The sequence below is a fragment of the Girardinichthys multiradiatus genome, chromosome 6 (assembly GCF_021462225.1).
Source record: "Girardinichthys multiradiatus isolate DD_20200921_A chromosome 6, DD_fGirMul_XY1, whole genome shotgun sequence".
NCBI lineage: Eukaryota > Metazoa > Chordata > Actinopteri > Cyprinodontiformes > Goodeidae > Girardinichthys > Girardinichthys multiradiatus.
Genome location: NC_061799.1, coordinates 10,741,706 through 10,761,374, shown reverse-complemented (window position 1 = coordinate 10,761,374; position 19,669 = coordinate 10,741,706). Strand labels below are relative to the sequence as shown.

Sequence of the window (19,669 nt, the reverse complement as noted above, 5' to 3'; positions counted from 1 at the left end):
GTATTGTTGTATGGCTTTCTGGTTTCACCTCTGAGACGAGATAGCTTATCTCTCAGATAACGTATTTCCATGGCAACATGAATGTTGCAAAAAGGGGCCCTTCAGGATTCAGATACTGTAGATAGAACCTCTAACAATAATGTGTTAAATAATGTTCTTTGTAATGCCTGCTCAACTGTACAGCACCTGTTCTTCAATTCCACCTAAAATGTTCACTATTCAGGATGAACAAAAAGTGAACTCAAGTAACATGAGTACATCTTTTGTAAAGAATTCAGATAAGAGCCTCAGGACATAAAAAAGTTTTCCTTGTCAGAAAATATTTTCTTTTTCTTTTTTTTTTTACAAATACAATAAATCTGAATAGGTGATGTATAACATTTGGTTTATATCTAGTAAGTAGTCTTGAAATATTAGTTATTGATCAGTTGACTTTTTTAAAATTTAACTGTTCCATGTTTGGTATGATTTTGCCATTGTGGGCTGCATCACTGGTGACCTGGAGGCTAAATGAGTGGTGTGCCCAGAACCACCTGCAACCTGCAGGACCACACTGCAGATGTTTTAGTACTCAACGGTTTCCAGTTTCATCTTCTATGCTGTGCTGTGCTGGGGCAGCAGGGTGCAGCAGGGTGATGCCAGCATGTGCCAGCAGACCTGATAAGTTCATCTGTCCCGGGAGTGGTATTGCCGTCTCTGGCAGAGCTGTCTGAGCAGAGGATGCTGAGGAAACTGCTCACATCCTGAACAACGAATCACAGCCCCTGAATGCCACACTTGTCTCCTACAATCGTAGACTGAGACTACCGAGGCGTTCTACAGAGTACCACAGAGAGTCCTGCCTCCCTGTGGCCATCAACCTCTTTAACTCCTCCTCTATTTCCACATAGGACAATAACAATTAATCCTGTATTACAATATACATTTTAAGTTTCTTTCCGCACCTAATCTGTTCTACACTGTATCTGCTTTATATGTTACATTTGCTATTTGTACTCTGGTATTTTTATATTTCTCTGTTATTCCATATTATTATCTTATTTTATATATTGTGGGATTCCTTGTGTATGTGGTTTTGTGTTGAAACCCTGGCACATTTTTTATCTTTATCCTTATCTTATCCTAAACAGGAACACAAAATAATAAAATAAATAGAAATATATTTTTTTAAAGTGCTTTTAACATGTATTACTTGTGCAAATTTGAACTGATGATTTTCACAGTTAAATACACTACTGGTCAAAGGTTTTAGAACCACTTTCTCATTTAATGGTTTTCTTTATGTTTATGACTATTTACATTGTACGTAGATTCTCAATGAAGGCATCAAAACAGTGGATGAACACATACACAATTTTGTAGCAAACAAAAAATTGTAAAATAACTTTAAATATGTTATAGTTTAGAATCCTTAAAGTAGCCGCCCTTTGCTGTAATGAATGAAAAATTAACCTTTGGCCGTCTCTCAATGAACCTCTAGGAAGTTCTTTTAAGACTCTTTAGAAAAAACTATTTCAGGTGACCTCCTCATGAAGCTCATGGAGAGAATGCTGAGAGAGCAAAGCAGAGGGTGGCTATTTTGTAAAAATATAAAATATAAAAATGCTAACTCATTTTACACTTTTTGTTTACCACATCGGTATGAAATGTCGAGACAACTTTATCTATTTATTCTTTTAAATAGGCTGATTCAGTGTCGTTAGCTCCCGTGACGTCACCCCTCGCAGCAGATTAGGCGGAAGTTGCACGGCCAGCAGGCAGCTATCATCTTAGCCGAAAGCCGCCTGCTGCTGCAAAAACAAGTTCATCCTTTCTCGCTCAAAGCGTATCCAGCTGAAGGTTCGGTTAGTCACCGGGGGAACATGGACGAGGACGTGCTGACCACCCTGAAGCTGCTGATAATTGGAGAAAGTGGAGTGGGAAAGTCCAGGTTTGTGTAAGCTAGCAGCAATGTCAGAGGCTAGCCTGTTGTTGATGTTGACATTCTCGTCGTTACGTAAAGTTATTCTGGTCTGCTCAGCAGTGTTTCTTTTCTGTTTACGGCCTGTTTAAAACAAGGCGGAAGCTGCTACGTCATATTTATTGGCTTTCTTACATGAACATTTCACAAGCAGCTGTGAAAGTTATTTTTGTTTTGTTTTCGCTTAGTAGCGAGTTTTACTCCGAAGGAATGATGCAGCACATTCAGCATCAGAACCACATTGTTGATCTTGTTGTGTAAGTCAGTGATCCTGCTGGGAGGAAGCTGTCTTATAAAGTTGTTTTCCTTGCAAACAATTGCCCTGTGTGCCGAACACCCTGCTCATTACCAATGGATCTTTTATTTCCCTTAACAGCCTTCTTCTGAGATTCACAGACGATACCTTTGACCCAGAGCAGTCAGCCACTATAGGTTATACATTCACACACTCATGAATACAGATGTGGTCAATAGAAAGTGCTACATGTCCGAAATATTCTCAAATCCAACTTCCCGTTTGTATGTCTGGATTCTTCAGGTGTGGACTTCAAAGTGAAGACCCTCGCAATTGAAGGAAACAAAGCAAAACTAGCCATTTGGGTAAGTCTTTGTGACCCCCCCCCCCACACCCCCCCCCCCACACCCACACACACACACACACACACACACACACACACACACACACACACACACACACACAACCAAGTGGCTGGAAAACACACGGTGAAGTTCATCCTTTTCTCCACATGGTGGGGACATTGCTCAGAAGAAAATGCTGTTGAGGACAAAGAGGAATAACAGATGTTCTTGAGCTGCAGCTATGTGGCCTAGTTTATAGTAAAGGTTTGAGCTCCTTTTGATAATGAAATTCAGAAACTAATCCTTCATCAGGAGGTGAATTGATTGTTTCTTTCACTACAGGTCAAAATCTGCTAATGACTAGAAGGAATGCCTTTGTGGACTTATTAAGACTATTAGTGCAATGATCAGTTGGTTACCGTATATAGTGTAATAGTGTATTGTACTAATTCAATTCAGTTTTATTTATATAGCGCCAATTCACAACACATGTTGTCTCAAGGCACTTCACAACAGTCAGGTACATACATTCCAATTAATCCTAACCATTGAACAGTGCAGTCGGAGTTAGCTTTTTATTCAAATTGGATAAAAAGTTTTTCTATCTAAGGAAACCCAGCAGATAGCATCCAGTCAGTGACTTGCAGCATTCACTCCTCCTGGATGAGCATGTAGAGACAGTGGACAGTCACTGGCGTTGACTTTGCAGCAATCCCTGATACTGAGCATGCATGTAGCGACAGTGGAGAGGAAAAACTCCCTTTTAACAGGAAGAAACCTCCAGCAGAAATTATATAAAAGTGTTACTATAAGATAATCTCTGTTGTGTTTCATTTTCAAGGACACGGCTGGACAGGAAAGGTTTCGCACACTGACACCCAGCTACTACCGCGGTGCACAGGGAGTCATACTTGGTAAATAGCTTGTCCTTTTCAAGCTAAATGAAGCAAGTCAAACAATTTCCAACTCCTCCTTTGTGTCATGTCTACATTCACAGCCTTTTCCCTTCACTGCAATTGTACTTGTCTGTTGGGTCTGCAACCATAACAATCCAAAGAGACATTTTTGCGCTCAGTCCAGCTACATAACTCATTCAGAGCTGCTGATGTCCGCCCTTTTCAAAAAAAGATAACTTATATTTTTTTGATAAAAATCTACGATATGAAATTTGTTTTCAGAGAATCACCATTTTATTTCAATTTTTCAGTTGTAAAATAAAGAAAAATCTTTGCAAAAAGAAGATAGATACATTTTCTTCTAAGTGATGTTGATATTTGTGGAAAATAATGTAAAAAAAAAATGGTGATGGTTTTCAATCTAATGGCAACAAAAAAGGAATCAAAAAAATATTACTGGCTCTTTGAGAGTCATTTGTTTTTGGAAATTCATTGCAAATATTCCATGAAAAAAATGGAAAATGGTTAAAATATTTATATTTAAAAACATCGGTTGGTTCTTTATCGTTTTTAGTCAAAGTTATTAAGAGTCGGTGTAGAAGATCCAAAGAGCCACTTGTGGCTCCGAAGTCACAGGTTTTAGACCCCTGTGATAGGCCAACACAAAGTAGTGCATACTTTATGCAGTTTAATTTTGTTCACAAATAAAATTAATAACAATCTTAAAAGTGTTACATGCATTCTCAATTGGATTTAGATATGGACTTTGACTGGGTCATCCTAAGACATAATTATGCTTTGATTTAAACCAGTGTAGCTCTGGTGGTATGTTTTTCCAGTAACACCCTGTGTGCAGCTCAACCGCTAGGACGTTGTTTTCTAATCTAACCCTGATTCACATTTCTCCACAATTTAATACCTGACCTGTCTGCTGTATTTCTTGGCCTTCATGATGCCGTTTGGTCTCTAATGTTCTCTATCATACCTCAGAGGCCTTCACAGAACAGCTGGATTTAGACTGAGATTAAATCACACACTGGCTCTGGTTATACTCTACCTTGTGTTGGTTTAGCTCATAAAATCTTAATTAAAAATATTTTGAAGTCTGTTGTATTATGAAAAAAAATTGAAAAATGTTCAAGGGATGTGAATACTTTAGTTTGGCATTGTAATTTAAGGTAATGTTCTAGTAAAAGACGTCAGATGAACAGCTTTGTGAATAGTTAGTCATGTTTGCAATGACGAAGTTAAAGCCTCTACCGCTGTTAGACCAGCATGTGTCTTCACAACGCATTCAAATTTCATTTCAAATCCCTTTTTGTTTTTTTGTCAGTATACGATGTAACAAGGCGCGACTCTTTTACGAAGCTTGAAAACTGGCTGAACGAACTGGAAACGTACACGACACGCAACGACATTGTCAAAATGCTGGTTGGCAACAAAATCGATAAGGTGAGTCACTGCAGAACATGTGGATGACTCCCAACACTCATCACAGGCATTACAGGGAACTTGTATAATTCCAAGGCAACTTACATTATTGCTCTTTGTCAAACGTTAAAAATCTATTTAATAAATTTTACGACGATCCACGGGTGTCGGTCTGAATGTCACTGTGTGTGTGCCTGCAGTATTTTTGTGGTATTCAAACATCTGATGTGTTTTTAGGATGACCGTGAAGTGGACAGAAATGAAGGACTGAAATTTGCCAGGAAACACTCTATGCTTTTTATTGGTAAGCACTGGCGTTAGCGTGGAATGAGATGTTGTCGGTCATGTTTATTTAAAGCAAGAAAGCCGGAAAATGTCACCAGGCGCCAGTAAAACTCTTCATATTGTACTTAAAAGTTACAGCTGTCATTAAATGTCACAGAGGAAGTCATGCACGCAGCTCAGATTAGTTGGGCTGTTTTTAAAGTTTTGGCTTTTGCTTCTTTGCTGACAACACCGAATCGAGAGATCCAGACAACCAGAGAAAGTGTGTTTTGATTAAAACTGGGCTGCTTTAAAACATCAAATCCATTTCAGCATCTGCTCCTGATTCTCATCTCTGCTCTGGACCTCCTTTGGAAATCAACTTAATACTTATCTAGAATTTTTCCTTTTACAAAGACGTTCTGCTGAGGGCTAAATTAGAAGATATTTAATCTGCAGTGTAGTTATCTTTATTATATTGAATTGTTTAAGTTATTTATCTGTCCTATTTAGAGATGCACCAATTAAGGTTTTTCTTGGCAAATACTGATTATGGTCTTTCTTTAAGGTCAGACTCGCAGATTTGGGTTCTTTTCTCTTTTTTTCTGGATAAATTGTGAACTGAAATGTTTAAACAAGAACATTTGTATATTAAAATAAAGCAACAATTTCTCAAAAACAGCCCCGAAGTTACAGAGCTACTACTAAAAATCTACAAATACAGAAAAATCCTCCATGTTGCTGGTCAGAGATATCTTTACAAATTCGAAACGCACCACTTTCTCATGGCCGATACCAATTTCTGGTGTTCTTTGAGTTCTGATCTTTTGATTTTGACCAATTCGTTTTTAGCCAATGGACTATCAACACAGAAAAATATTTTAATAAATCGTGCTGATTCTTTGATAGTTAGAAGTTTAAAATTCAACAGAAAATTAAAGCATTACAATAATATACCCATTTACCCATCAAAAAATATATTTTTTTAAACCCCAAAAAATGGCTGGGCCTGTAGGCTCATTGCTGCAACTCCGTGGGCCTCCATTTCTGCTACCTGTGCGACCCCTTCTCTTTTTCAATGGTTATAATCAGTCTGACAGAGAGAGGTACCCCCAATCCTTGTGGTTTTTAGTATAACAATGGCCACCAATGGGCTCTACATGGACAAACTTTATCAGTTTATTATTTTACTTAGTACCCCTACACATAGCCCATTCTAAAACTCTAACACTCAGTAGTTTAATCTAACCTCCCCAACAACCCTATACCATTCCAAACCCTTTGTGAATGCCTTGAGACGACACGTGTTGTGAATTGGCGCCATATAAATAAAACTGAATGGAATTCTGCACTGTGGCTGCTGGGTGGTTCCCCTGGGACTCTCCCCAGCTCTGCTCTGGGGGGGTTGCGGTAGTCCTGGCAGTGGTTCTCCTGTTGATCCCGTGCTCTGGGGGCTACTCTTCCGGACAGGACACGATTAAAAAATAAATATCTATATCTATATATATATATATTTTTTTTTTATTTTCTTTTATTTTTTTTATTTTAATTATTATTTTTTGCATGGTGGCGCAGTTGGTAGCAAGAAGGTCCTGGGTTCGATTCCTGCCCTGGGGTCTTTCTGCATGGAGTTTGCATGTTCTCCCCGTGCATGTGTGGGTTCTCACCGGGTACTCTGGCTTCCTCCCACAGTCCAAAGACATGCCTGTTAGGTTAATTGGTCTCTCTAAATATCCCTTAGGTGTATGAATGAGTGTGTGCATGGTTGTTTGTGTGTTGCCCTGCGATGGACTGGCGACCTGTCCAGGGTGTACCCTGCCTCTCGCCCATAGACTGCTGGAGATAGGCACCAGCTCCCCCATGACCCATTATGGAATAAGCGGTAGAAAATGACTGACTGACTGATTTTTTAAACCCCAATAAACTACATAAGAGGACATGCTATTGGTTTATGTGTTTATAGACTAAACCAGGTGGGAGTTCTTTGTTTTCGATATTACACCTGCCGATCACTACCAAGAACCGATCATTTAAAAAAATCGCCTGATTCCAATGTCTTAAAAATCGATTGGTGCATCTGTGGTAATATTTCCAATGCATAAATGAAAAAAAGATATTACAAATTGTGTTTCAGCTTTCAGACTTAAAACCTGAAGTTTGTGTCTTTTGACTCTTTACCCCCCTGATCACATTAATCCTTTCTGTGTTCAGAGGCCAGTGCAAAGACCAAAGATGGCGTCCAGTGTGCCTTCGAGGAGCTAGTGGAGAAGATACTCCAGACTCCGGGGCTCTGGGAGAGTGACAACCAGGGTCAGAAGGTCCAGCTGGGGCACCAGGAGCAGGGCAGGGGAAGGGCGTGTGGAGGATACTGTTCCATACCCTGAAACTTGATGAAATGACAAAAGCAGCGACCTGACGGGAGTAACTACGGACCAGAGTTATGGAGCTAAAGAGGGGCGGAAGGAAAAAAAGAAGTACATTGTTGGCGTTCTGTTATCTGAACGAACTCTGCAGTTTTGCACAATTACTGTTCAACCATCATCACTTATTTGACTTTATCATGTTTAGTTAGCGAGTGAAAATGTCTGCAGTAATCATGTTTTGGTCAGTGGTGGTATAGTGTTTTAAGATGAACAAACATGCCAAGGATGTCACAGCAGTACACCTCCGGGTTGAATTTAGATTATTAGCAACAGTAACTCAGTTGGACAGTATGGCATTACATTACCAGCATTGTGCCTGTAACATAATCAGATTTGAAGGATGCGATAGCTGACTTTCCAGATTTTATTCTAAACAATTTTGGGAAAAAAAACAAAAATCCTCTTTGATGTTTTATGGGCTCCAAATTTGCAACTTTTAAACAGCTTGAAATGAGGATGTTTGGGAGAAGATGCTAATATGCTGAGTGAGAGCTGACGAAGGCTTTTATGACACAACACTGTGAACGTTCTCAAACAAACGTTAAACAATGGAGCCCAGTTACTGACAGTTTTTCTTTTTTACCCCCATGTCTTTACACTTCCACCTCTACAAAGGATGCCCCCTTACTGGCTGATTCATCCTCCTTACTCTAATTTAGTAGAATTACTTGCCCCTGTTGTCTGGTTTAATTTAATCTCTGTTAATTTTTAGTTTTGCAGTGCTTCCTTTGTAATTACCATCTGTGACCCATAGAAAGAGAACATTCCCAAGCACTTTTTTTCTCAATATCTTCATGTATTGGAATTCCATCTTTTATGCGGACACAATTACTTTATTATTCCTAGTTGCTGTTATCTGGGGAAACTTTGGTCTTCTTTTTTACTGTTGCCTTGTTATGCTTTTCAGTCATGTGCTGTCACATGTCAGTCTGAAACCTGCCTTAACACTAAGAGAGTTGCAGTCCAGTAGTGTTTGATTTGTTTTGAGTTTAAATAAATGGAAACCTGAAGATGGGAACTCTCAGCTCCAGTAATTCTTTTTTGCCCTTAGGTGTGTGAATGAGTGTGTGCTTGGTTGTTTGTGTGTTGCCCTGCGATGGACTGGCGACCTGTCCAGGGTGTACCCCGCCTCTCGCCCATAGACTGCTGGAGATAGGCACCAGCTCCCCCGCGACCCATTATGGAATAAGCGGTAGAAAATGACTGACTGACTGATTTTTTAAACCCCAATAAACTACATAAGAGGACATGCTATTGGTTTATGTGTTTATAGACTAAACAAGGTGGGAGTTCTTTGTTTTCGATATTACACCTGCCGATCACTACCAAGAACCGATCATTAAAAAAAATCGCCTGATTCCAATGTCTTAAAAATCTTTTATGCGGACACAATTACTTTATTATTCCTAGTTGCTGTTATCTGGGGAAGAAAAAACTTTGGTCTTCTTTTTTACTGTTGCCTTGTTATGCTTTTTAGTCATGTGCTGTCACATGTCAGTCTGAAACCTGACTTAACACTAAGAGAGTTGCAGTCCAGTAGCGTTTGATTTGTTTTGAGTTTAAATAAATGGAAACCTGAAGATGGGAACTCTCAGCTCCAGTACAGTAGCTGTCATGTCGTTCTGTGTTTTTTATCTAAAGTATTTTGTTGATGACTTGTCTGTTGGTTCATGTAAGAAGGAAAAATATTCCTTGCAAAAAATATCCCAAAAAGTGTACAGAGCACAATCAGCAGATGTGGACAATCCAAGCTAATCAATTAAAAAAAGAGATAATCCAGAAACACTTGCAGCGATGGAAATCTCTTGACTTCCCACATGTTTTTATTGGTTCCTACGCAGCCTAGAAAAGTATGAAAGTTTACTGGTTGGTTAATAGATAAAGTATAGACAAGAAAAAATGAGTTTGGAAGAATATTTGTATTTTTAGGCTTTAATCTCAGTTCCACTGTCAAAACGTTTTATCCATCCATCGATCCATAAATTCATCATCCTTAAACTGTACGTCTGTCTATAAATCAACCCATCCATCTGTCTGTTTTTCTGCCAGTCTGAGTATTGGTGTGTCCATCATAAACGTCAGTCTGTCCAACCAAATTTAAACCATCCATAAATACGTCTGTCAATCAATCTGTCTATCATTCCGTCCATCCATTCCTTGGTTTTTGCAGGTTGCATGTTTAAAGTCAGATTCCATGTCTTTCAGAATAAATGTTCATGATGAACATTTGTATTTAGAAGTTAAAATTATCTAACAAAAAGAACAGAGCTGTGTGAAAATTAGATTCTAGTAAATTCTTGAATTTTACCAGGAAAAATGTGTTAGAATGTGATGTCCTTTCTGTCATATATATTAGAATTCAGTCAATCAGAAAAGCCCATATAAGAAAAAAATATTCAAAAATGTTGCAGAATGGACACGGGCCATTTAACTGCATCTTTAACTGTTAATCTTGACAACTGCTTACACCAAGATTGTAAGCAGTTGTCAAGATGAACATTTTCTGTGTTTCTATGGTTTAAAGTCCTATTGAAGAGATGCTAGGGAACATACTGGTGTAAAGAGAGTTTACTTCTATTTGAAGCATAGAGTAGTGGCACAGCCACTTTCTCCCCTGTTGCTGCGCACTGCCTGGTCAGCTGACTGAAAGATAACTTAATCATGTAGATGATGTTTTACATACTGTGAGAATCTCACATCAGCCCATAGCTAGTGTCAGATTTCCTATTGATGCTGACTGAATAAATAAAAGCAAGGTTTAGTTCTTACTTAAGGGTAAAGTTGAAACCTATACAGATAATTGTGAGATGTAGCTGATCACATAAGCTGATGACATATTTTATCACCTTTTTAAACCTTTTTAAAGCCATGTTTAAAACAGTGTGTGAATCTTTCTACCAGATGATTCTCTCTGACCATGGTGCCTCCAGTAGCCATGTACGAGCTCCAGTTGGTGTGCCATCCTTTTTCCACGGTACATTTCTAAAATGCAGTTTGGAAGGCAGTAAAGTCTGCACACATGAAACCTACCACTAAGTACAGCCTTCTAAAACATAATTAGGTCGTCTCAGCCCATGTAAGGTCATGATTTAAACAGGCCAGACAATTTCACATTAGGTTTATTTAAACTGCTGCTGGTAAACTTTATCACTGGAGGATTCTCCGGTGTCTTGAAAGTTCATATAAGTTATTGAATAAAAGGTCATGTAAAACATAGCAAAGCAAGCAAACATTATTTGGATTCTTCTTTAGGTTACTGTTTAGATGTTATATAACACAATTAGAAAGGGGTTAAAAGCATATGTTAGTCTTAGAGGCTGTACACTGCAAGGCACTTAGGCTCATGGCGATTGGAACACGGTGTTCAGTGCCTACCCACTGTTTGCCAGGGCAACTTTGACAGTCTGGATCTCAGAAATATGAGACGATTTCTGGATGATGCGGCTGGTGAGAGCAGTCTCTGTGCTCTGCTTTAGGGCTGACACAGCTCCCGTCACACACAGCCTGCCTGCGATGCTGGCTTTTGATACAGAAAAGGGCTCGGTGATGCAGCTCTGCCCTTTGGCTGCGGTGGGCCCTGGGTCACTGCTCAGTCCTGCATTGCAGCTCTTCCCCTGGGCCAAGCTTGTGAGAGCCACAGCGGCATGAATCTCCCTCCAGCCTTGGCCATCTTCTCTTTGTGGGTTTTGGTTCTGCAGCTGGACCCTGTGAAGAAATAGTCAGTGAGATCAAGATGCACTGGAGGTGAAGGTTCAGTTAAAAAGCATATGCCAGGTCAGGTCATACTTATTTATTCGCACCTCTGGTCAGGATGAATAATATTTTGTTGCAGTAGTATAATCTCTCTGAAAAAAAAAAAGTAATTTCAGCATATTTATTCATTGGAGAAAAATGCTGTGGTAGGAGATAACTGATTTTACAAAGTCACTGGTAGTACAATTATTGGTGCCTCTAACAATCTCTTTTAAAATGAAGCCAAAACATTTTTAATTTTATATTTAACTTTTTTACTTTCTTCAGTGTTTCTAGGACCTTCTAACTGCTAATCCACGATGTTCGGTTTACCTAGAGTAAAAATATGACGTGACACAGAGGCCCGTGTTTTTAGCAACTGGCCACAAGATTGGAGCTTCCACATGCAGTGAGCAGTATGATGAAGGAGGTAATAAAACATTTCCAAATCCCTCTGTTATAGAACTGTAGCAAAGAGTGACATCTTGGGGTAAACAAGTTTCAGTAACAACCCTTTCTGCATGCCAGCCATTTGTGTGAGTGTGATGGTTGAAAAGAAGTCTCTCCTACCAACGCAAACGTGGACTTTGCTAAACTCTGTTGGGACATTAACTGTCCGCTTTAGTCAGATGAGACTAAGATAGAGCCTTTTGGCAACAAACCCTCCAGGTGGGTTTGGTGTAAAACAAATGATGAATGTGGGGGATAGCCCCTCATCTCTCCTACGGTTAAGTATGGTGGAAGTTTCTCTTCCACAGACCCTGGGAACCTTGAAAACTTTGAAAAACAAGCACATTGCAAACAAAGATTTGGTTAGCTCTAAGGGTGAACTAGAAGGGTTGTCACTGTGTCTTTAAACACAATAATGATCAAAAACTGCAGAGAAATTTAAACAGAGCTTGTGCAAAGACAAATGGTCAAAGATCACTCTGGCTTTTGGCAAAAGAGGGATTTATCGACAGCAAAGGTTTCAAAAATCGTATCACCAATGATTTTGCTCAAATCAATTCTTCTTTAACATCAACTTAATCAAAGTAAAGGTAAGATTTTTCTAAACCTACCAGAGTGAGATTATGCATCTGCAATAAAAGAGGAATTTTACATATCTTTGCCAGGGGTGACAAAACATGTATACAACACTGGAAGCAGAGGCAGGGCTATTTTGAAAAAGTACAAACAGCATTGCCAGAGTTATAGGATATGAATTTATGGTACAAACCTGTAACTTTTAACTGAAGTGTTGTCGGGGGTATCTGCAAAAAACAAAAAAAGTATGAAGAAATGTACCACAAACTCCTTTTACTGTGTTTAAATATTTGTCTCTAAAGTTAATGGTTTACAGGGTAACAGGTTTAAAATGTCTTCTTAAACATAAGCACCAACAGGTTGGAAGACATTTTAGAAATTAATGCTAGGCAACTTCGCTTTATCTCTAGAAAAATGAAGGATCGGTTGTTCTCAAAAGGTGCTCAGAAGAAGTATCTGTTTATTTTATGAGCTCAAAAGAGGAGAGAAAAAAAGAAAGGCCGTAAAGTATGATACATTGCTTCTAGCCCACAATTTCTGTTTGTGGTCTGTGCGTACATGTGCAATATTTGTAGAACATATTTTCCATCTTAGCTTTGGATTATAGCCTTTTTTCTTAGGTTTGCAAACATAGATAGTGGCCAAAAGCAATTATTCTTCTGAGTCCAATAGAAAAAGAAATTAGATGCTGAGACTCAGCCTTTCAGCGTCAACAGCCTGAAACATACCGCAGACGAGAGCCAAAAGTAACTTCTTACTGATAGTAAATCACTTTGTGCTTTATGCTTTTATGCTTTGCTACTGAACATCCCTCACCATGTCCCTCCTAAGCTTTAAAATGCCCTGCCAAGAAAGTAGCTATGTACCTCTGCTGTACTTATGACCAAAAGTAAAAAACTTAGTTTTACCTCTGGTGAGTTATGCTAGAGGGGGTCTGTAACAACTTCATTTTATAAGTGGTAATTAATCCAATCAGTGCTTTGCTTCCAACGTGTATCTTAATCAGTATAATAGTTTAAAGGCTATAGATCATTGCTTTGTGCCCATAAAACTGAAATCCTGCACTCAAGTAGCAAATATCTGTTGAACTTCTTCTTCTTTTGTAAATATAAACATCTGTTCAGTGGTGGTTCTAGTATTGTTAGAGTCCGGGCAAGACCCTCTTTCTGTGCACCTGTTGTGCTTTCTGAGCCACAAATGCTGATTTTTCCGGTGAAGCTGATTTTGCAAAACAGTAACCTAATTTTTATTATATAACTTTTCACACAAATTAGAGATTACAAATATTTGTCTATTTGATGTTAGTTTGTGTTTTATAAAAATGTAAAAAACACAAAAAAACCGGAGAAAACCAGGGGCTCAAAAAAGAGCCCCGAGGTACATCATAAAGAAGTGGACTTTAAGAGTACTTGTGATTTGAAGAATGATGAAATATGATGATGAAACCACTGTAAGGAACACTGCTGGTCATCTGTATAAAGGCTGAGGATATTTCAAGCACTAGCAGGACAGTACAGTTATCTACTGGAAAATTATTTTCAACAGACAGATATGGATAAAACATAAATATGTTTCAAGAAATTAAGTAAAACAGATTTCTTTGAGAGAAGGATACATAAAAAAATTAAATAAAGAATTAAATCTCAGCTCGATGAATCTGAAAATGAAAGGAATCTCTGTACAGTGTTGAATAGTAATATAAAAGTATTTTAGATTTGGAACCAGAAATGATCAAATGCCTAAACAGATAACATAAATGAAATGTATTGTTTTTTGCTCAGTGCAGATATCTTTTTAACAACATACTCCCCCCTTTGAAACAATGAAAAATAAGAAGGAAAACAGTAAGGCATCAGTCCTGAAATGTTTTCATTAAACACAGCTCCAGTCACAGTGATAGAATCACTACAGGAAAAACTAGACTGGTGTTAGTAAACAATCCTTTATAAAAAATAGTAAAATGTCCAATAAACCATTCCTTATACAACCTATGAGACAGACACAGTCAAGTGGCACCGTTTAACTCTAACTCACTTCAGGTTTAATGACCAGTTGTCTCCCATGCACTGTAAAAAAAACTGTCATGGAGCTAGTGATTGTCATGTTCTGAAAGCTTTATCTTCTATTTTATTTTTACAGATAAAGAGTCCCTAAATCTGTGTAAGAGACTGTAGCCAGTTTTATACCATCCTGCTTTGGCTCCTAAAGTTTGGTATGAAATCATGTCAAAAAACATGACATGATTTCAAACTATCATCAGTGAACCTGTAGTGTTACTAAAGTTACTAAAATACATTGGTGGTGTGCTCTTGAAATGTGCAGGCCTTGTTTGTGTACTTCATCAAAAACTGACTTCCCTGCATGTCAGCAAGAAGAGATCAAAGACTAATCCCATTCTCATCAGACCAACTTTCCTGGATAGTAAGTTATCATTATACACATTTTTCCCAATCATTGCTTGGATTCCAGTTCCACAAATTTGTAAAGCGCACGGAAAATCAAACAAAGCTTTAAACTAACATAATTGATTCCACTGTCTTAGTTTCAGTTCTAACTTTTAATCTCATTGATGTAACGTGTCTCTACCATGGTTTTCAGTTGTCATCTCTCTTTCCTGATTGTTTTTGTATTCTATTGTATTGCATCTACCACCCCACTGTAGAAAATTAGGATTTTATTTGGGATTTTCAAAGATTAAATTATAAATATATGAAAAAATAAACCACTAAAAAATACTTTAATCAATTACAGAGTTCCAAGTATATTCCTGTCATGGTGGAGTGGAGAAAAGGAATTCAGTCAGTCCCCAGAGGCAAATGTCTGAGATAGTGTCTTCTATAAAAATTGCTGCACTGGAAGAGAGAGTCAAGAAAATACAAAACCAGCTGAAAACCCAGCCCACCCAGTGACTCAGGCCATAGAAAACAGAGGATAATATCTTGGTAATGAAACTGACATGGGTCTGTCTGACAATGAACAAAGAAACCAACTAGTAGAAGCAGAGTGATCACTGGATGAGTAATAGGTACAATAATTAACCAAAAAGCTGGAAGCTAAGACCACTAAGGGAGGGACACAAATGCTCATAAAGAGACATCAAAGTAAACAAAAACATAAAGCAAATACAAAACCAACCCAAACATGTTCAATTTATGATGTTTAACAATGAATGGGAAACTTTTTTTATCATGAGCCTACATTGTCTTTAGGAAAAACTTTCAGAAATATTAACCTCAGTAGTTTTGAGTTTAGGTGCTAAAGTTTTCTTCTGTTAAGTTTCTAATCTATGGCTGAGCTACATTTTTCAGCTACATCTCCTACTCTAACGATAAATATATATGTCTGAAAAGTAACTTTACCAGGTTGGGACTTCTTTGTTGCCAGGAATATTTAGGCAATGCCTTCTTTAGTGTTACAGTAAAATAAATATTGAGGTACTAAAGAGTGGAAGTGATTACAGAAACATTACACAACTTCTCTAATGTGAGGTAAATTAGATAGCTTTTAAGCAAGAAGGTAACACATGGGAGAAACTGACTGCCAAGGCACACAGAAATTGTGGCAACATCCTCACAGACTGGTAGAACAAGCCAAATAAATATTAGCGTGTTGTCTCACTTTTGCGTGGCTGCTCCAGCACTTACTCTACAATCTGTCTGTCTTCAGCGTTTTACCGACAGACTATTCCCTTTTCTACACCCCGGCTGAGGTTTCCACTTCTCACCCTGGGAGGAATAAAGTCTCAGACATTCTGTAATTGTCCTTGAGGCCGGGCTGGACATTTTCACCAAGGCTAGAAGTCGAAGTGGAACAAATGGCACATTCTAGTATATGGAAATGATATTTTTGGTGTTCGGTGGCAGCCAGCATGGGCTCCTTCCAATTTTAAAATGTAAGGTTTCAGCATCTGCGTGAGTCTTTATTAGTGATCTTTGCAGAGGCTTTGGCTGACTCCAGGTGGCTTTAAGACGCGTCAGTGTTTTGTGCTCCTTGTAAGTCTGAGAAGGTAACCCTGTGTCAAACTCCCCTCCTGTTTTGCTGTGGCATTTATGATTGAATCTCGCTGAGCTTCTGACTTTCAGAGATTTATTAATGTAAGACAGCCCTGAGGAGCCAAGTTGGAGGTTTCTGTTCACCATGTTCTTATTTTACTGTGCACTGTGGTGTTTTAAAATGCAACTGAAAGGAAACAGGGTAGTAAAACTGTCAATGTGCTTTAGATTCATCATAAATCTTTAATTAACGAGGAAGATGCCTTTATTATTTCTTTAGCTGTTGGACCCTGTTGTTTCTCTTTATGAACCATGATGTGTATAACATCTTAACTTGTTTGCTATTCCTAATGTATCCCACAAAGCCAAACATTTCTTACCCATGCTGTAAATGAAGTTGGCCTCTGCTTCAGAGGCTGGAGAGACAACATCTCGGTCACATTCATTGGAGCCGAATGATTGGGAGAGGCACCTCTTTCCGCAAGCAGAAGCAATGGTGTCGGCCTTTGCTGCCATCACGTGCCGCAGGGTGTCGTTCAAGTAGCGATTCAGTAAGCTGCTCTTGTACTTTGACGGAGGAGACGTGTTGTCGTCATCATTGGAGCAGTGTGCCCTGGCAAGGATGCTGACCTGTTTGTCAAGCAGGCTGTGGTGGTAAGAAGGCCCACCAAAGTTTGATTGGCCAATAGGCGTCATTAAAGTGCACTCTTCGTCTAGAGCAAAGGAAACAAAACTGTCACTGCAAATTCTAATTATCAAGAGAGTTTTAGTGGGCATAGTAAAAGATCTAAATCCAGTTCTTGGAATTTTCTTGTGATATGAGAAGTAAAAACTATAAAGAACCTTTAAAGTTAGGCTTACCCTCCGAGTCTGTATCATCACTGCACACACTCAGCCTCTCAGCGTTTCCCTGGATGTATTTATTGTAGAGTTTGATCCTCAGCGCCCAGCTCAGGTCTGGCTGCCTCACTGTGTTCTTCAGCCTTCGCCGAGCATTTGCAAACCAATTTGAAACCTTCCACAGACATCATCTGATCAATTAACATAATCAGCCTTACAAAATGTAAGCATTGCAGTTCCTTTGGTGAGGCTGTCTCACCTGCACTAGTGTCATATGCGAACCCAGAGCTAGCAGAACCTTTTCAGTTTTTGTTGGGTAGGGGTTGTCCCGGTGCTTGTACAACCAGTGTTTCAATGGCCGAGCCATGTCCTGCAGAACTTGCCTCTTGTGGCGAGCTTTCACCCCACTGAGATGAGACCTGGGGGAGCTACAAGACAAATAATATATGCAGTACAGTTTTCTTGGTTTGCGTTGTAACACCCATAAATCAGACCAGATCACATTTTTGAGGTCAGAAATTACAATACTTACTAAAAGAACTAATCAAGAAGTTTCTTACCTGCATCTTCTGTACTTTAAGGCAGCGCTTTTGTTAGTCGGCTGCATGGCTGGGCTCTGTCTGTCTGTTAAACTCGTCTGTTGTGAGTCTGCACAGTTCAGCTCGCTCCTTTCATCAGCTTTCCTACAGTTTTCCAAAAGAAGCTGAGCATCAGTCTTCATTGGAGCAAATGTGTCCATTCTTTAACAAGCAGAGTTTCTCCTCAGTCAACAGGTGCATCAGCAGACTCCCAGAGACATGCAGAAAATGTAGATCCCCATTCTTTATAAATGTGATGTACAAACAAAAAATGTAAATTATGTCCTCTATTTTTTTTTTTTTTTTTTTGAGTCTCAAGAGCAAATAAATACAGAACCTTACCAGGGAATAATGTTAGAAAAGTTAGATGATGTCTGGTTTAACTGATCTGTCTGGGGAGAGTTCAAATAACATCCAGCTCTGCTCCCTATTGGTGTTCACAACATCCAATCGCCTCACTGCAAGACTCTGCAAGGTTTTTCTTGCAGAGTCCTTCCTCACGGAGTCCTGCAGCGGTACCTTGGGATGTGAAAATGATTCCACTCCAAAGGATATCTGCAAACTAGTCATTAGATTTTTTTAGAAAGTGATTCTGTCAGTTTGTGCGACGCTGCTGAAGCATGGTCTCATGTTTTTAGCATGAGCTGCATGATTTTTGTGGATCTTGCGGTATCACTAAGAATGGTGTCAGCAAATAATAATCCATGTTTTATCAGGGGATTCTGGAAACTTATGAGCGTAATTACATGGTTGCTAAAAACCAGCACAGCCACTAAACGACGGCCTGTGTCAGGCAGGAAATCCTGCTGTTTTTGGGAGTTCAGAATGGATTTCAGTGAAAACCAGCTGTTCAGAAAGGCACCACTTTCAGCTTGTAGATACATTTAATTAGGATCACATGTGTGCCTCCTTCACAGTAGTAACAATATGATAATAAACAATCCAATGATGATAAACACATATGTTTATGCTTATCTCCTATTGTAACCAGAGCTGGGTTAGAATTAATCTAATTATCTTCGTCCTGACATTGAAAAAGTTATGTGCATTTTAATGACTTTCCCATGCAGGCTTACAGCATACAGTCCCTTGCAAAAGTCATTTAAAGACTAACGTTTTTATTTATTCCTCTTTGCAAATCATTTCAAGCCCAGTCAGATTGAATACAAAGTAACTGTGGACAGCAATGTCAAAGTCTTGCCAAAGACACTGAACTGGATTCAGGTCTGGACTTTGACTGGGCTATTCAAACACATTCATTTGTTCGGATCTGAATCATTGCATTGTATCTCTGGCTGTACGTCTGGTTGCTTGTCCTGTTACAAGGCAAACCTCGGTTAACCCTACGTATTATTTAGGGGTATCAGAGTAAAGGGAGGCAGAATGCAAATGCACACCACACTTTTCAGATTTTCATTTGTAAAAATAATTTTTCTTCCACTTGAAAATAATGCACAAGTATGATTTGATCTATCACATAAAACACATGAAAATTACCTTGAAGTTTGTCTTTGTGAGGTAACAATATGTAAAAAATGTCAAAAGGGGTATGAATACTTCTGCAAGGCACTGTAATTATTTTTGCAAGCTAGATTTTCTTAAAATTATGGCACAAATTCAAGTAGCATTCAACATACTTAAAGACAAATGTCTTTTCCAAGTTTATAATTCAACTGTTGTAATGGGCAGGTTGAGTTTTAGTGCTTTCAAAGCTGAAAACCACATGGACCAGAAGCATCTCCGGTAGGTGCAGTAAATTCCTCGATCACATTCCTCAGCAGCGGCTGGAGAACGCTCACATGCGATCACACACCATTTAGCATTGTCCCTCTGTGATCTGCTCAACGGCAAGACTGTTGATATTAGCAGTAACACACTGACCGTCAGCAGCCAGGAGACCTGTAAAAACGTGGGGGAAGGACATACATTCTGCTTTGTTTGGATTATT

The 19,669-nt window shown here is 38.9% G+C and overlaps 2 protein-coding genes across 4 annotated transcripts; one reads left to right on the top strand and one right to left on the bottom strand.

Moving 5' to 3' along the window:
• The first annotated feature begins 1,711 nt into the window (after positions 1-1,711).
• LOC124870372 (ras-related protein Rab-18-like) lies at positions 1,712-8,571 on the top strand. Its single transcript, XM_047369022.1, has 7 exons — positions 1,712-1,930; positions 2,337-2,392; positions 2,499-2,560; positions 3,381-3,453; positions 4,769-4,887; positions 5,104-5,170; positions 7,342-8,571. Exons 1-7 carry the CDS (start codon positions 1,863-1,865, stop codon positions 7,512-7,514), a joined length of 618 nt encoding a protein of 205 aa, XP_047224978.1. The 5' UTR covers positions 1,712-1,862; the 3' UTR covers positions 7,515-8,571.
• An 882-nt stretch (positions 8,572-9,453) lies between these two features.
• LOC124870371 (homeobox protein Mohawk-like) lies at positions 9,454-18,176 on the bottom strand. 3 transcript variants are annotated; one of them, XM_047369021.1, is made up of 8 exons: positions 18,064-18,176; positions 17,704-17,826; positions 17,403-17,571; positions 17,165-17,318; positions 16,684-17,016; positions 12,505-12,538; positions 11,354-11,398; positions 9,454-11,258 (listed from the first exon to the last, which is right to left on the bottom strand). In XM_047369021.1, exons 2-8 carry the CDS (start codon positions 17,748-17,750, stop codon positions 10,925-10,927), a joined length of 1,116 nt encoding a protein of 371 aa, XP_047224977.1. In that variant the 5' UTR covers positions 17,751-17,826; positions 18,064-18,176; the 3' UTR covers positions 9,454-10,924. The 3 variants fall into 3 exon arrangements, with proteins under 3 accessions (XP_047224977.1, XP_047224975.1, XP_047224976.1); XM_047369019.1 differs by lacking the exon at positions 18,064-18,176 and having other exon boundaries at positions 17,704-18,002; XM_047369020.1 differs by lacking the exons at positions 11,354-11,398; positions 18,064-18,176 and having other exon boundaries at positions 17,704-18,002.
• Positions 18,177-19,669: the final 1,493 nt, after the last annotated feature.

Excerpts from the sequence above, each read along its gene's own strand:
- LOC124870372 (XM_047369022.1), top strand. The coding sequence starts at position 1,863 with ATGGACGAGGACGTGCTGACCACCCTGAAGCTGCTGATAATTGGAGAA. Across the intron at positions 1,931-2,336 it reads AGTGGAGTGGGAAAGTCCAG|CCTTCTTCTGAGATTCACAG; the intron begins GTTTGTGTAAGC and ends TTCCCTTAACAG. Across the intron at positions 2,393-2,498 it reads AGAGCAGTCAGCCACTATAG|GTGTGGACTTCAAAGTGAAG; the intron begins GTTATACATTCA and ends TGGATTCTTCAG.
- LOC124870371 (XM_047369019.1), bottom strand. The coding sequence starts at position 17,882 with ATGGACACATTTGCTCCAATGAAGACTGATGCTCAGCTTCTTTTGGAA. Across the intron at positions 17,572-17,703 it reads TTAAAGTACAGAAGATGCAG|CTCCCCCAGGTCTCATCTCA; the intron begins GTAAGAAACTTC and ends TTTGTCTTGTAG. Across the intron at positions 17,017-17,164 it reads TGATGATACAGACTCGGAGG|ACGAAGAGTGCACTTTAATG; the intron begins GTAAGCCTAACT and ends CCTTTGCTCTAG.